The 16,169-nt window shown below is 40.3% G+C and overlaps 1 protein-coding gene across 2 annotated transcripts in view; it reads right to left on the bottom strand.

The window, feature by feature from the left end:
• Window positions 1–9,958: 9,958 nt before the first annotated feature.
• The window catches only part of glg1a (golgi glycoprotein 1a), a 140,364-nt gene continuing 134,153 nt past the window's right edge, over window positions 9,959–16,169 (bottom strand). For both annotated transcript variants that reach the window (XM_072547752.1, XM_072547753.1), the window contains exons 25-26: window positions 14,373–14,479; window positions 9,959–10,331 (exon numbers count right to left, since the gene is read on the bottom strand). In XM_072547752.1, coding sequence (XP_072403853.1) covers window positions 10,164–10,331; window positions 14,373–14,479 — 275 coding nt within the window. In that variant the 3' untranslated portion in view covers window positions 9,959–10,163. The remainder of the gene's footprint in view (window positions 10,332–14,372; window positions 14,480–16,169) is intronic.

The following is a 16,169-nucleotide window of genomic DNA, read 5'->3' as shown; positions in this document are numbered from 1 at the left end:
ATGTTGAGCTTCCCTGGAGCACTGTAGCAAGCCTGAAAAAGATGTTGGCCAGGGAACAGGGTGGTATGTTGGGCAAGTGCAGGCAACTGGAAGCTCAGGATCATTCTTGCAGCTGAAGAATGCAGCCATTCTGCAAACTGGTCACCCTGTCTACGCTTGTGAACAGCGAATGCAGTAGACTAGATTCGGTGCAGGTAAGGGGCCTGGAAGCAGCTTTTAAAAAGCTGTAGAAGCAGTCTGCAGAAAAAAAATATCCAAATCCAAACAATGAGCTGAGCAATTGGTAGCCATGACATCTGCCAAGACAAATTGGAGAATCACTCAGCTAAAAGCTACTAGAAGGATCATGATAATTCTCCCTCAATAACTAGCTGGAAATACAAAGGAGAATTCAAGTAAATTCTGGACGGCTGTGGCATATCTCCCGGGTTGTTCCTAAGAAAAGTGAATGAACCTTTTTACTGGTGGCACAGTGGCTCAGTGGTTAGAACTGCAGCCTCACAGCACCAGGGACCCAGGTTCGATGCCAACCTCAGGTGACTGTGTGTGGAGTTAGCACTTTGAGGAGGTACATGCCGACACAGGGACAGAGTGGTCTGGTTTCCTCCCACACTCCAAAAATGTACAGGTCAGGTGCATTGGCCATGGTAAATTGCCCAGAGTGTTAGGTGCATTAGTCAGAGGGAAATGGGTCTGGGTGGGTCACTCTTCAGAGGGTCGGTGTGGACTTGTTGGGCCGAAGGGCCTGTTTCCACACTGTAGGGATTGTAATCTAATCTTTAAAAAAAAACTTTGTTCCCTAATCTAATCTAATCGTTCACAGGATGAGGGTGTCATGGACCAGGCCTACATTTATTACCTGATCCAATTGCCCAGAGGACAGTTAAAAGTCAACCACATTGCTGTGGATCTGGAGTCAGAAGTCAGCCAGACCAAGGAAGGATAGTTGTTTTAGGGAGGGAAACTCAGTAGTGAACAAGATGGATTTCCCACCCCGCCCAACAATGGAGTCATGGTCATCATTAGATCCTTGATTCCAGACTTTCATTGAATTCAAATTCCATTTTGAGCAAGCTGGGAACCAAACCAGGTCCCCAGACATTACCTGTGTCTTTGGATTAACAGTTCAGTGATAATACCACCAGGCTAATACATTGCCTTCCCTCTTCTATAAAATAAAACTTTCTAAACTTCATAAAATCAGGCAACTCTTAAGCAGGGAGGGTAGTTTGCAGGAGAGTAGAAAGTACAACTGAGTTTATGGAGGAAATATGGTAAGACACGTTGTCATTTATGCAACTTGCTTGGTTTAAATTTATATAAAGTTTGTTTAACAGGATGTTTTTATGGCATGATTCTGTCAATCAGGTGGTCAGATTGCTCCCTTAAACATTAATGGTCTGTTCCAAGATCAAAACAAATTTTACAAGGGATGAAGAACTTAAGTGTAGAGGCTGGATTAGAATTGTTCTGGTAGAAATAATGATTGATTTTTCAATTGAGTATTTTTGATTTTGCTTTCATCTGTCTTCTCGCCAATCAGCATAACTTTATATTTCTTACTTTTTTTTGAAGAAAAAGTATAAACAAACAAAGATTTCTGCAGCTTAGAATAGCACCAGCCTTTGCTGAGTTCTCTTCTGGTAGTATCAGTTTATTTTAAAATGTGCACAGCTGGAATTTAAGCAGGATACTGTTTGGGCTGTCGCATAATGAGGTGGTACCTCAATGTTTTTGATCTGTCTCAACACAGTCACACTAAAACAATACAACGCATTTAGTATCCCAAGGTCAATTTATATACAGTTAAAAACTCGAGTTTATTATTGGTTTTGCAGTTTTACAAAGAATTCTAACAAAATGGAATTACTTGAATCATATGACTTGCTTAGTCTAAGGAAGCAAAACCATGGCACCAGAGAAACATAGTTGATAATTACAGAGTAAAAAGCCATTTTATCAATGTGCTGGATGCAGAAGGTGGTACATCTTTGGAATTCTCCATCCCAGATGGCTGTATAAAATCAGTCATTAATTTCAAGACAGAGCTTGACAACCTTCTAGTTACTAATGATGTCAAGTAAATGGAGATCATTTTTACTGAGGGATATGATCAGATTGAAGGGACTGAGTGGATTGTGCTACTCTTTTCCATACTGTGCCATGGGATATTTCAAGATTCAATTGTGGAGGCAGACAAATATTCAGTCTCCTGTCTCAACCAAAAATGATGGAAAGGAAGATTTAGTGGAGAAGTTGTCAAAAAGTTTAAAAGTGCAAAGTTTATGATATTTTGACATTGATAGTAAATCAAGTTATAGAACTCAGAGTGACTGTCCATCATACTCCCACAAATGCAAAAACACCGCCCCCTTTACATCAGAAGTTCATGTAATGAAAACATTCCTAATATTTACAATAATTTATCTACAATAAGTTGGCAAAACATGATGCCCAAATATTGTGGTTGGTGTTAGTAGGGTAAGTTCCCAGCCATACAGATATTAGTGGAATCGTCTAATGCCAAAAATGATTCCAAGAGCCTCTATCTGTGCATAATTCATTTCTGCTTTGTTTAATAATCTTAATGCAAAATGTATTGGCTTCTCTTCACCACAAGGTTCTCTGTGAGAAACAACTTCCATTCTATTCAGTAGTGCATCGCATGCTAGTTGTAATGTTAACCAGTTCAAAATAAATCAGGACTTCAGACTTTAGTACATTCTCTTTCATTGGTGTAAAGGCTGTTTCACATTGATCATCCCATTTCCAATTCTTATTTTAGCATAATAAATTGTGCAATAGTTCGAGAATGGTTGCAAGATTTGCTACAAACCCATTGTTGTAATTTAGCAAATTCAAAAATGATAGTTGGTTTAAATGTTTAGCTGTTGGTGCCTCAGTTGTGGCTTTTACTTTTGAAAGGGACTTGTGTTAGTCTCTTAGCATCAAGGACATGGTTTAAATATTCAGTGGAAGATATAAAAAAAGAATCACATTTGTCTTTCCTCACTCTTCAGGAGTAGTATCTGTGTTTCTCCCCATGGCTAAAGCATAATCTATTGAACTCCTTCCAATCCAATTAAAATCTGGTCTATGACACATCGCAATAATGCAGGTGCAGGTATGATTTTAAATGGAAATTTCTTATGTTGAATATTCCTTTGTGTTGCAATTATTAAGTATTTCTGTTACTCAGGATCTACATTTTCTGAAGATAGACTTAACAAAGGTCAATTTTATTGAAAACCTGACCTCCAGCTAATCCAGCAAATAAACCACTGATTACTGGCTCAGCACACTATCAGATTAATAGTGACCTTAAAGTCACCACTGATTGGTACCAATCCATCTTTTTCCATCACTAGTACAATAGTCATGGCCCACTCACTCACATTTGGAATCCAGTCATGATCAGCCTCTCTAATTCGGCCTTGACCAATGATGATTCCATGAGGCACTCTCACAGCCTTGCAATGTTTTGCTGGATTCTTATCCTCAATTGTCAATTTGCATGCTTTTCCATGCTTTCCAGATCCATACTGCTAAACCGTAAAGGAGTGACCCAACATGAATTAGTGTCGCCAGCAATGGCCAATTTAATAACTGCAACTTCTTGGATTGGCTCTGGGCTTTTCTCATTTCCTTCTTGTTCCATGTATATTTTCATGTTACTCTTTGGTTTTTGTACTCTTGCTGTATGTTGATCATGTTTATTCCTTAACACACCTAATCAACATGCTCTTTGTTGCCACATTTTCTGCATATGGCTTCATTATACCAGCAACGTGCTACTGTGTGACCAGTTTCTTCACACTGATGGCAGTTTTGAGTCTGTGCTGCTCATTTCTCAGCTGCCTATTTGTGAACTCTCATGTTTGAGCTGAGCTATTGAATGTCCTTGGCTGCTAGTTCCAGTGAGACTGTTGTTTCCAATGCTTTTTTTTCACAACTAGGTCCCTTTCCATTAGTAATCTTTTCTGGATTGCTTCACATTTTAAACCAGATATCAGTCTGTCTCCAACAGCACCTTTTAAGTTGTCACAGAATTCAGCCAACTGCTCTAAAGTTTCGACAAACTGGTAGATCAATGCTCCTTCATGCTGGTTGTTTCTGTGCTCTTTCAACGATTACCAATAATTCTGGTGAAAAATAGTTCGAGAAGATTCCTACGTTTTGGAACTTGGCATCACACTCAGCATGTGGTGAAAAATTTTACCCCCTTAACATTCAGGGACGCAGAGATGACTACATAAACTTCAATTTTGTTTGTTTGAACAAAATAATCGGATCTCCGGGTGCAGGAATTTCAGTTCTGTATTTTTTCATTATTCAGTCTTACAGCACCAAAGGTTCCCACCATTTTTTCTTAAATGGGAAGGGCCAACGTAACATGATGTACCACAAAAATATTAACACTACTTCACATCTTCCTGTTTCAAAGAAGCTATACCTGAGGCTACCTGTTTCATTCTAAGTCTACACCCCTCACTGATGACATTTCCCTCGACCTTGGGTACTCGTTGCTCAGTGTTTCTTCAGGATGGAACACATGGCGAGCGTTTTCTGCACTGTTCACCTCTTCCCCAGGATGAATTCATTTTTGGCTGACTTTGGCACAGCGATGAAATTTTGTTTTCTTTTCTCATTGAAGTGCCTTCAAGATCTGAAGTGAGGATCCAGTAGATCTTGAAGCAATCTTGATCTTCTCTACCAGTTTTCTTCATGTTAGGTTTCAAGGAGGATCAGGAGGCAAAGGCATTAAACAGCAGGAGCTTTTTTTTAATGGAGACGTTCACTCTAAAGGCAGCAAGGTTAGAAAGAGCAATGTATATGCCCAAAAAAACCTTACTTCATGATTGGACTCAAAATGACAGTCCACCACACTTGCACAAACACACAACAGTTAGGGATGTCAATCAAATGAGCTGCTTTATCCTGGATGGTATCAAGCTTCGCTCAGGCAAGTGTGGATTATTCTATCACACTCCTGACTTGTGCACTGTACACTGTTGACAGGTATTAGGGAGTCAGGTGACAAGCTCCTCACTGCAAAATTCTGAGCCACTTGTAAAGGGTATTTACTTATTCAACAACTGAACTATCAATTGGAAACCTCCAGAATAGTGAGAGATTCAATGATAGTAATTTCATGGAATGGTAACAGGTGATGGTTCAAAATTCTCTTGTTGCAGATGGTCATTGCCTGTCACCTACGTGATGTGGATGTTAGTTGCCAATTGTCATCTAGGCTTTGCTACATTTAAAAACTGATGGCTTCACAACCTGAGGAGTGAGGAATGGTGATCATTACTGCACTTCCCAATGTTTGACCTTATGATGAAAGGGTGGCTGATGGCTGGGCCGAGGACATTAGTGTGAAGATCTCCATCAGTGGTGTCCTTGAACTGTGAAGACTGACCACCAACCACGACCACCATCCTGTATGCCCTATATAATTTGATAAACTAACAGTCCAACCTCCCACCCCAGAACTTACACACAATTATGTGATGATGCGGTTCCTTTAATAAGGTTATGGTGTCCTCGGGTATTTTTCTCCCCAGACAGGTCATAAAAGAGACAGACTCCGAAAAGTCTAAGTGTGAAGGGTTTTAGGGCCAATTTGATTTTAGCAAACAGAAATTGCCTCAGGGAAAAAAAGACTTTCAAGTTAAAAAAAACACTTGTACAATGAAAGGGGAGTTGACAGTTCTCCCAGCTCAGCTTTTCTTTCTTTTGGTTTAGTCTGGCTATTCAATGAAAGCAACGAGGTAAAAACAATGACTGCAGATGCTGGAAACCAGATTCTGGATTAGTGGTGCTGGAAGAGCACAGCAGTTCAGGCAGCATCCAAGTAGCTACAAATCGACGTTTCGGGTAAAAGCCCAGCACTCAAGCATTTGAAAAAGCTGCTGGACCCAAAGAAGCAGGTCTCTCTCCCTCTCTGACACCTCTCCTATTAGACCCAGTGTTTGATTTTATCTTTTATGCCAAGGGGTGTTTATGGGAATTGTTGCAAGTATTTGGAACAGCATCATCAAGTTGGGATGATCTTTTGGGTTTTCGGATAGGTTAAATTATTCAGTATTCTGTCCTCTTTTGTTTGTTTCATTTGGTAATCTTGTAAATAAATTCCGTTTTGATTAAAACCAAGTAGTTTGACCAACTTCATCCTTCCTGGAATATCCACATTACACCTGCTTAAAACAACTAGAAAACTTAGGGTCTGGACTACTTTCTTCAAATATTTTGAGGGGATCTGGCCTGGTCCATAACAACTCCCATGGACTCTAATTCTGCTCGGGCACCATGATGCCCACTCAGTCAAATGTGGCCTTGATGTCAAGGGCATCTCACCTTTGGATTTTGGCTCTCTTGTCCATTTCTTTGACAATGAGGTCAGGAACCCAAATCAAGCATCAATGAACAGGTTCTTGTTAAGAAAGTGCTACTTAATAGCGCTGTTGACGACTTTTTCCATCACATTACTGATGATCCAGAGTAGATTGAATTGGGCTGTTTTTGTGTCCAGGACATACCCAGACTACTTCTCACACTTCCCAGTGGATGCCACTGTTGTAGCTATACTGGAATTGCTTGGCTAAGGGCATGGCAAGTTCTACAGCACAAATCATCAATACTACTGCCAGAATATTATCAGGATCCATAGCCTTTTCCAGTATCTAGTGCCTTCAGTTATTTCTTGATATCACTTGGAGTAAATTCAATTGGCTGAAGACCAATCCTGATCAAAGTCTTTGAGAAGATTTGTAGCTTGGGTGCTCGTTGTTGTGGTTCTGTTCGCCAAGCTGGGAATTTGTGTTGCAGACGTTTCGTCCCCTGTCTAGGTGACATCCTCAGTGCTTGGGAGCCTCCTGTGAAGCGCTTCTGTGATCTTTCCTCCGGCATTTGTAGTGGTTTGAATCTGCCGCTTCCGGGTGTCAGTTCCAGCTGTCCGCTGCAGTGGTCGGTATATTGGGTCCAGGTCCATGTGCTTATTGATTGAATCTGTGGATGAGTGCAATGCCTCTAGGAATTCCCTGGTTGTTCTCTGTTTGGCTTGTCCTATAATAGTAGTGTTGTTCCAGTCGAATTCATGTTGCTTGCCATCTGCGTGTGTGGCTACTAAGGATAGCTGGTTGTGTCATTTCGTGGGTAGTTGGTGTTCCTGGATGCGGATCGTTAGCGGTCTTCCTGTTTGTCCTATGTTGTGTTTTGTGCAGTCCTTGCATGGGACCCAATACCCAGCATGAGCAAAACCAATGTAGTGTACAAAATCCCATGCAAGGACTGCACAAAACACTACATAGGACATTGATGAACTCTTATCAATTAAGGCCTTGGTGGGGCTATAGTAAACATGAAACACTATGCGGCAGGTAGTGAATACTGTCAAATTGGACATCATAGCCTCAAGCAATTTAAAAATTACTTTCAAGTGCAAGTTGAAAATATTTTGTACAAGTCATTCTGTTATAACACGTGTTTCGTCAATGTGAATTCGCTGTAATATGATTGATGAATTAAGGACATTGTTTCTACGGTGTGGTTTTTCATTATGCGAGGTTGCAAAAGGACGCGACCATCACATTATAGAAGAACTCACTGTATTCATGCTCTCATCTATGTAATTTCATTACACAGCAAATCCATGATTAACTATTAAAGTTAAGAATGGTGAGCTTTGGAGGGAACCACCATGGATTGGATGTACATCCATGGTTTTGTATGCTATCACAGAATACCAGACATGCACTGCTGAACCTAATACCCTCCTTGTGATAGAGCACAACTATTGTTCTGATAACTTTATTTTGAGGTATCACATTGCAGTAGCCTGACCACAACACTGGTGTAGCTCAGCCACCGATTTATTTATATGCTAAGCACATCACTGTGGTCCTAAAATTCTCATTTATTCTGCAGTGTAAGATGGGGCAAATGGCCTTCCTCTTCTAACTGACATTAGTACATACACATCCCTTTAGCAGAGAGAAACTTACTTGGAGAAAACTGCTCAAAGTCCACGAGGGTTCCATTTCAAGAAAAATGCAGCAATGAACACAACTCAAAATTAGAAAGACAAAGTTTAAAAACCTGCAGACCATTTTATTAATAAATTCTGCCATTTCTTCTGTACAGAATAATGAGCCTGTATGTTAGGATTTCATTAACATTTTGAATTACACAGCATGATCGGGAACAAGTATCTTGTATGTTCATGAAGTGGATTTTATACACAAAAAATTTACAAAACTTGACAGTTTGTAAATTTTACTTCAAAGTGACATCAACACCTATAGCAGTACAACGCACGACTTTTGGCATCTTGTCTGTACAACACTCAGGGTGATGCCAAAGAGTCTCACTGTACACAATTTCACTACAGATATTCTGTATTAAAAAATTTTAAACACCCCTAATACAAAGGAAATAAAAAAAACAGATCATCTCAAGTCTGCAACATGCAGGCCACCCCCTCACCATAACGGCAGTCACCAAAGTAACCAGGCAAATCCACACAAGAACTTAAAACAGAAGGCAACAGAAAAGAGTCAACAATTACAGGCTGTGACCCGACTAGAATTTATTAGTAAACAATAAATAAGGCTGAAGATTCAAGGAGAAAATAAAATGTGCATGATACTTCTGTTAGCAGTCAAGAGATCAGTATTTAAAATGTACATTTCCTGATTAGATTGTTATTCAGAAGCAATTTGTCAAGAGAACAATGGCCAATGGGATTTACAACACAGTTTAGTGAAATGGTGTTGATCACTGGTAGCACCCTAAGCACATCCAACAGAGATCCTGTTGATGACTGAGGCTGATTAAAACAACTTGTGTAAACTAACCTGCATTAATGACATTTGCAGCTTGAAAAAAGATACTTCAAAAGAGTAGATTCTGGCAATTGCTTGAATACAATATTTAAAATGAGCAAACATACTACCTCAGAAGTTTATTCTCAAAGTATTTCTAGACCAAATCAGTGTATTTGTTACAACACACCACTGTGCAAATGTTTAATGCTGTACACCCTACGCCACCTTAGCATGTACCAACATGACTGCACAATTAAGTTACACAATTATATGAAATTATCTCATTCTCCTAAAATTCAACTCAACAATTTCCAGCTGCCTTATTTCCTACTAATCAAACTTTTCCCAGAGTACCGTAAGCAGAAAACAGCTGTGAAATAAAAGTGCACAAATGTCGAGAAATACATGTACATCTTCATGAACCATGGCTTAGTTCAGAAAAAGGTCAGTTCCTAGCCTCACCAAGGACATCAGAAGTGACATATCTTTTACACATTTGCAGGGTAAACTGTCTTAGAGATTCAGTATTGAACTTTGTAGACAGCCCCCTGACATACTTCAACTAAGAAACAAAGGGAAAAAAAAGACATCAGAGTGAATGTCATCAACCCATGAAGTGAAGCCACAGGACAGGTAGCCTACCACCCGTCAACCATCAAAACATAGGGCATGTGAATGGCTAGCACAATTTCACATAATGCCAAATATCTCAAATAAACAGCAAATTATGTTCAGTTCAATACATCTCGGCATCTTAGAGGATAGCTCAATTCTCTCAAACTGCAGAGATAGGTCCTCTTAAGCCACCAATATTCAGTACTGAATTTCCAAGGTGGACTACAATGGACGGAAAAGTAGCTAGCTTTTCTTATCCACCTCCTCACCATCACCAAAAATGTGAAAATACAACTCTTCAAATAAAAAGCAAGACCAATAAGTTTTGTACAAACATCAAAAAGGAATACAACAAGAAGCTAAAGCAGACTGTATCGAAAGTATCCTACAATCTATATGAACTGACAGTTCTTTGGAGTTGTTCCATTTGTGGCAAATACCTTTCCTACAGGTGAGGATCTCTGTTGGATGAGACTGCTACTAGTAAGACTTGTTTGATCTGGGTGAACATGATTCAGATACACAATGGGAACCAAGTCTACAGGAAACTAAAGAGAGGAGTCCGGCTGGAACAAAGGCAGCAGCTGTTGGCTCGCATGTTTGTTTTGCAGGTAAAATCTGTGCAGAACACAGAGAAAATGTGAAGAATTGGACTGTGTCTGCTGCTCTTATTTGAGGAGACTATACAGAGGCTGTACAAAGGCAGGCTTGGGCCATGCTCTACCTATCCTTCAGTTCCCGTGTCACTCGTTTGGTGATCCTGCCACAGGTCATACCCAGTAGAAATAGGATGCACACTCCCAGTGCCAACAAGCCCATAAGATAATTTTTGGATGGAGAGGCCATAACTTGATAGGCTAAGTCTGCAAATCCCTCAGCCGGAGCAACCTACAAGAAAAATAATAATGCTGTGTTAACAGATGAGCTTCATAAAGCAGGATTTTACACCATGACAACCAAGCAATAGACGTTTATGAATAACTGATAGTTTTATGAACATGAATTCACTAGAAGATATCAACCCTTGCAGTGCACTAGCAAAACACAAAAAAGCAAACCATTACATAGACTTGTCACAACTCTGCTACAGTCCTCATGACACCAACTTTGAAGACCTGCCGAAAAATGTATTTACCCTCCAGCAACATCACTCACATTAGACAATTATTGTAATGAATCAAATTTATGTCCAACATCCCTACCAGTTTTCAAATTCAAGATGTACAAGGTGAAACATAGAGCTACACTTTGGGACAGACTACCCACTTAGAAAAGAATCTAGTGCTGACAACACAGCAGAGAAAAAAGGGGAATTTCAGTTTATAGTTTTCTGGCCTCCCCGTACGGAGAAAAGCAGTGAATCCAAAGTAAAGCAGCATAAATGAAGAGTTGTGAAGCAGAGCAAGAAAAGAGCGGGAAACCCAGTGTAAAGCAGTGCAAAAAGGAGCACGAACCCACTGTAAGGTAACACAAAGTGGGCAGCGAAACCAGTGGAAAGCTGGCTTTGGGAAAGGTAGCACAAACCCAGTGCGAAGCTGTAGGAGAGGAAATAGCGAACCCAGTATAAATCACTGGGCAAGGGAACATGAACCCCAAGATCTAGCAGAGTGAGAAAGTGCAATGAGTCCTGTGTGAAGTAGCATGAGAAGAATAGTGAACTTAGAGAAAAGGATTTATAATCATCGAGTAAGCAACAATTTGATTGGAGATAGTCAACATGGTTTCGTCAAGGACAGGTCATGTCTCACAAACCTCATTGAATTTTTTTTGAGAAGGTGACCAAACATGTGGATGAGGGTAGGGCAGTTGACATGGCATACATGGACTTCAGTAAAGCCTTTGATAAGGTTCCACATGGAAGGCTTTTGGAGAAAACATGGAGGCACGGGATTGAAGGTGATTTAGCAGTTTGGATAGAAACTGGCTTTCTGTAAGAAAGCAGCGAGTGGTGGTTGATGGAAAATATTCAGCCTGGAGTCCAGTTACTAGTGGTGTGCCACAAGGATTGGCTTTGGGACCACTGCTGTTTGTCATTTTTAATAAATGACTTGGACGCAGGCATCAGTGGATGGGTGAGTAAGCTTGCAGATGATGCTAAAGTCGGTGGAGTGGTGGACAATGTGGAAGAATGTTGCAGGTTGTAGAGGGACTTTGATAAACTGCAGAATTGGGCTGAGAAGTGGCAAATGGAGTTCAATGCAGATAAATGCGAGGTGATTCATTTTGGGGAAGAATAAGAGGAAGGCAGAATATTGGGTCAATGGAAAGATTCTTGGTAGTGTGGATACGCAGAGGGATCTTGGAGTCCATGGACATAGATCCCTGAAAGTTGCCACCCAGGTTGGTAATGCTGCTAAGGCGGCATACGGTGTGTTAGGTTTCATCGGTAGAGGGACTGAGTTCCGGAGCCGTAATGTTATGCTGCAACTACACAAAACGCTAGTGCCGCCTCACCTGGAATATTGTGTACAGTTCTGGTCGCCCATTATAGGAAGGATGTGGAAGCATTGGAAAAGGTGCAGAGGAGATTTACCAGGATGTTGCTTGGTCTGAAGGAAAGGTCTTAAGGAAAGGGAGAGAGACTTGGGTCTAATCATATTTGGAAAGAAGCGGCTAACAGGGGATTTAATAGAGACATACCAGATGATCAGAAGATTAGATAGGGTGGACAGCAAGAGTCCTTTTCCTAGGATGATGATGTTGGCTTGTACGAGGGGTCATAGCTGCAAACTGAGGGGTGATAGATTTAAGACAGATGTCAGAGGCAGGTTCTTTACTCAGTGTGGTAAGCACTTGGAATGCCCTGCCTGTCAATGTAGTTAACTCAACCACATTAGGGGCAATTATACAGTCCTTGGATAAGCATATGGATGATGATGGGTTAGTGTAGGGGGATGGGCTTAGATTAGTTCACAGGTCGGCGCAACATTGAGGGCCAAAGGGCCTGTCTGCGCTGTATTGTTCTGTGTTCTATAAAAGCAGTTCAGAAGGACAGACCAGATGTCTATGGACTGTTTACTTTGGGAGAGTCAAAGATACAAAACTGTAATGTCACAGGTAAACAGCCAAGTACTTGGTTTGTATTATCTTACAAAACAATAATAACTTTCTGTAATTCTAAGGCCTTCTTAGTAAAATTTTCTTCCAGTAATAAAGCTTAAATTTGTTAGAATTACCAAAAATTAACCAAAATAAAAAAGGAATGAACACAAAGATGACAGAGTATGTGGTGTAGAGACTGTGGGATATGGGATCGCCAAGGCAAATACATCTGCTGTTTGAAGAGTTTAGTCATTGAGCCGAGGACCAAGCGGCAGACACTGCCAAATACCTGGGAGGGAAAGTTACTTGGACACTTTATTCCAGGAATCAGTCACAATCCTAAAGTTGAGATCTTCTGATTTGGTCAGTGGTTGGGGCACAATGGTAATTTCTGCAAGTGAGGTAAAAGAACCACAAAGGTAAAAGTAGAGGAGCTTCAGACTTTGCAAGTGTCAATACAATTTAAGGTTCTCGCTACCTATATGGAGCGATAGCATAGACTGCAGGATAGACAGTTCCGCCAAGGGGCCAATTTTAAACATCAAATTGGCCATGGTAATTTTCTCTGACTCACGACCCGAGCCATGGCAAACTGGCATAGGTTAGTTAAGGTTAATTTTAAATGCATGGCTCAAAGATTGCTGTGGAAGAAATAGGTCTTGATTCATGAGGAAGTGAAACCAAGTAAAATTGAAGTTGTGCCATTGGGACTGTCTTCACCTAATCCATGCTGTGTTCCCAGTGAGTTGTGTGGCAAGGGATTAAAAATGGAAAGAAGTGATAAATAAAGACAAGGCAAGAAAGAAAGATAGACACAAGGAAAATGACAATTCAAGAGTGTGACAGGAAAGGACAGAATGCACCAAAGCTGTTGCACCAGCAGTAAGGCTAGATGTTACGCAAGTATAGAAGTAAAGTTTGTTTCTGAATGCACATGACATTAATAACAAACCAGATGCAATTACAACACAATTATCAACAAACTGAAAAACAACTTCTTCCCTGCCGTAATCAGACTTATGATCGGACCTCTCATATTAGAGCTGATCTTTCTCTGCACCTTTTCTGCATCTGTAACACTATATTCTGCATTCTGCTCTATTACCCTGATGTACTTATAGACAGTATGATTTGTCTGACCAGCACACAAAACAATACTTTTCACTGTATCTCGGTACATGTAACAATAATAAATCAAATCAATAAAAGAAAACCGTATAGCATCATGGAAATCTAGAGCGCAGATACAGGCCTTTTGACCCATCGAGTCGACACTGACCCTCTGAACAGCATCCCACCCTCAACACACCCATAAATCCCCTCCCACCCTCAACCTATTCCCATAGCTCCACATCTACCATCGGTAATCCATCTAGCCAGAACATCCCTGGACGCCAGGGGGTAATTCAACATGGCCAGTCCACCTAACCTGCACATTGGACTGTGGGAGGAAACCAGAGCACCTGGTGGAACCCATGCATATACAGAGAGAATGTGCAAATTGTTGCCCAAGGCTGGAATCAAACCCCGCTCCTTGGCATTGTGAGGCAGCAGCACTAACCACTGTGCTGCCCTATCCTGCCCCAAGTATGTGTGATCACATATCCAGTTCCACACTCTTTAAGATCACCCTTATTGATCACCCCATTAGCCATCCATTCACTGTCAATTCTATCATTAAGGGATATGAGTCTTTGAAACACTTCTCCTCAAAAGGAAGCAATATGTTTACATTTTTTTAAGGCAGAGGTAGGGAGATACCTGATAAACAGGCATGTGGAAGATTAGGAGGGTGGAAAACAGGGTACATTAGTCATCCAAACTTCCAAGAAGTAGTATGACAATGGGGCACAGGTGAAGATCCCAACAAAAATTGCTGAGCATTACCCTGGCTGCATAACTCCACATTTCTAAACGATCTTGTAGTCTCTTCTTACAGTCTGGTTGTAATCTCACAGTTTTATCTTCCAGTGCCTCCAGCAAACATGACATTTCTGCAGAAACAAGAAAAATATAGTTCAATAAACAACAACGCAACATTGGGAAACTGGTGCCAGGAGGACGAACACTATTTCTGATAAATTAATAAATTATTGTCAAATATTAAAAACAAGTCACTGAATGAAAGATAAAACTTATTTTAAAATTGAATTAGGGTTAAATGATGCTTTGTTAACTAAAATTATTATTTCAGGAACTGAAGAAGTATTCCCTACACCAGCCACAGCAAAGAAAGTCAAAGCCTGTTATATTTTCCCTGCTGCATTGGAGCTACCATGAAAAAGGAATGGAATCCTAGAGTCCCATGAGTACTGAAAATACCAGAGCCTACTATAGCCTTTTACACAAACATTTGTGAGCCTACAGATACTAACAGAGGAGGTTACTAATACATGATCACAGTGGGCTTACATTCTTTTTAGAATTTAAAGAAAAGACTGGCATTTATGCAACATCTTTCATTACTTCAGGATGCCCCAAAATGTAACAGCATAAATACTAAGAGCAGCAGTAGGCAATTCAACCTCTCAAATCTGCTCCATCATGATCTCATCTCCATCTCAAATCTATTTTCCTGCCCACTTTCTATAATCCTTCAAATTTTTTTTAAAATGCACTAAAGAAAATACTGTTTCTACTTCAAATTTCTAGCATTCACAATGTGTTGGAAACAATATCACAAGTCAAACAGCACTAAGAAAGAGAGTGAATGTTTCAAATCTTTGATTTTCAGTAAAAACTGAACAAAGTTAAAGCTGTAACACGTTTTAAGAACGGCAGAGGCAGGGAAAGGGTTGTGGGGGAGACAGTCAAATGAGACATAAGGCAAGATTAAGTGACAACAGTGATGATGGCCCAAAACAAAAGGGAATGGTAACAAAGCAAAGAAACAAAAAGGGGAGAATCTGTCAATAAGCACAACAAAATCATACCTAAAAATCGGGGGCAGAGATTATGCACTCAAATTGTGAGCTCAGCATGGAGTTCAAAAGGATGCACATGCCTAATTCAAACATGAGGTGCTGTTCTTCAAAGTTATGTTGAGCTTCATTGGAGCAATATTAGAGGCAGAGACGCTTTCAAATTAAAATGACAGGTGACCGAAAACCAGGGGTTATGCTTTCAGGTTGTCACAAAGGGGTAACCAAGGCTCCTTTTAGTTTATCCGACACAGAAGACACTATATCCTGACCAGTGAAAACAATATACTGAATACAAAAATACAAGCAAATAATTGCTTCAAGAAGACTTGTTACATGAACTTAAAGTTGTATATGCACAGTGGGAAGAGAGAGCTAACAGAGATGTTGTTTCTCCTGCACTCAAACAGAAAGATGCAGCTTCTGAAGCAGTGGAGTGATTGAAGAGTATACAAGTATGTCACTGATTTGAAAAGAGTTCCTTCAGAATCCAGAGTAGGGAAGCGGTATGGGAGGAAATATGTTAGGTGGTGATATCATGCTTGAGGCAACAAAAATGACAGGCCAGGTTTGGATTGAAGATAACTCTCCCTCCACACTAATCCTCAATGATGTATTTCCACAGCAAACATTCGCTCATCAACGAGCTTCAATAGGTAGCAATTTATATATTTATAACCCTTTCTCTGCTGCATAACAAACACAGATCATGATAGTTAAGTGGTGGGTTTGTAGCAACCTCACCTTTTACCAAATTATAAGA

This window comes from Chiloscyllium punctatum, chromosome 26 (assembly GCF_047496795.1).
Source record: "Chiloscyllium punctatum isolate Juve2018m chromosome 26, sChiPun1.3, whole genome shotgun sequence".
In the NCBI taxonomy this organism is placed as follows: Eukaryota; Metazoa; Chordata; class Chondrichthyes; order Orectolobiformes; family Hemiscylliidae; genus Chiloscyllium; species Chiloscyllium punctatum.
This window is presented reverse-complemented; position numbering and strand designations above follow the sequence as displayed.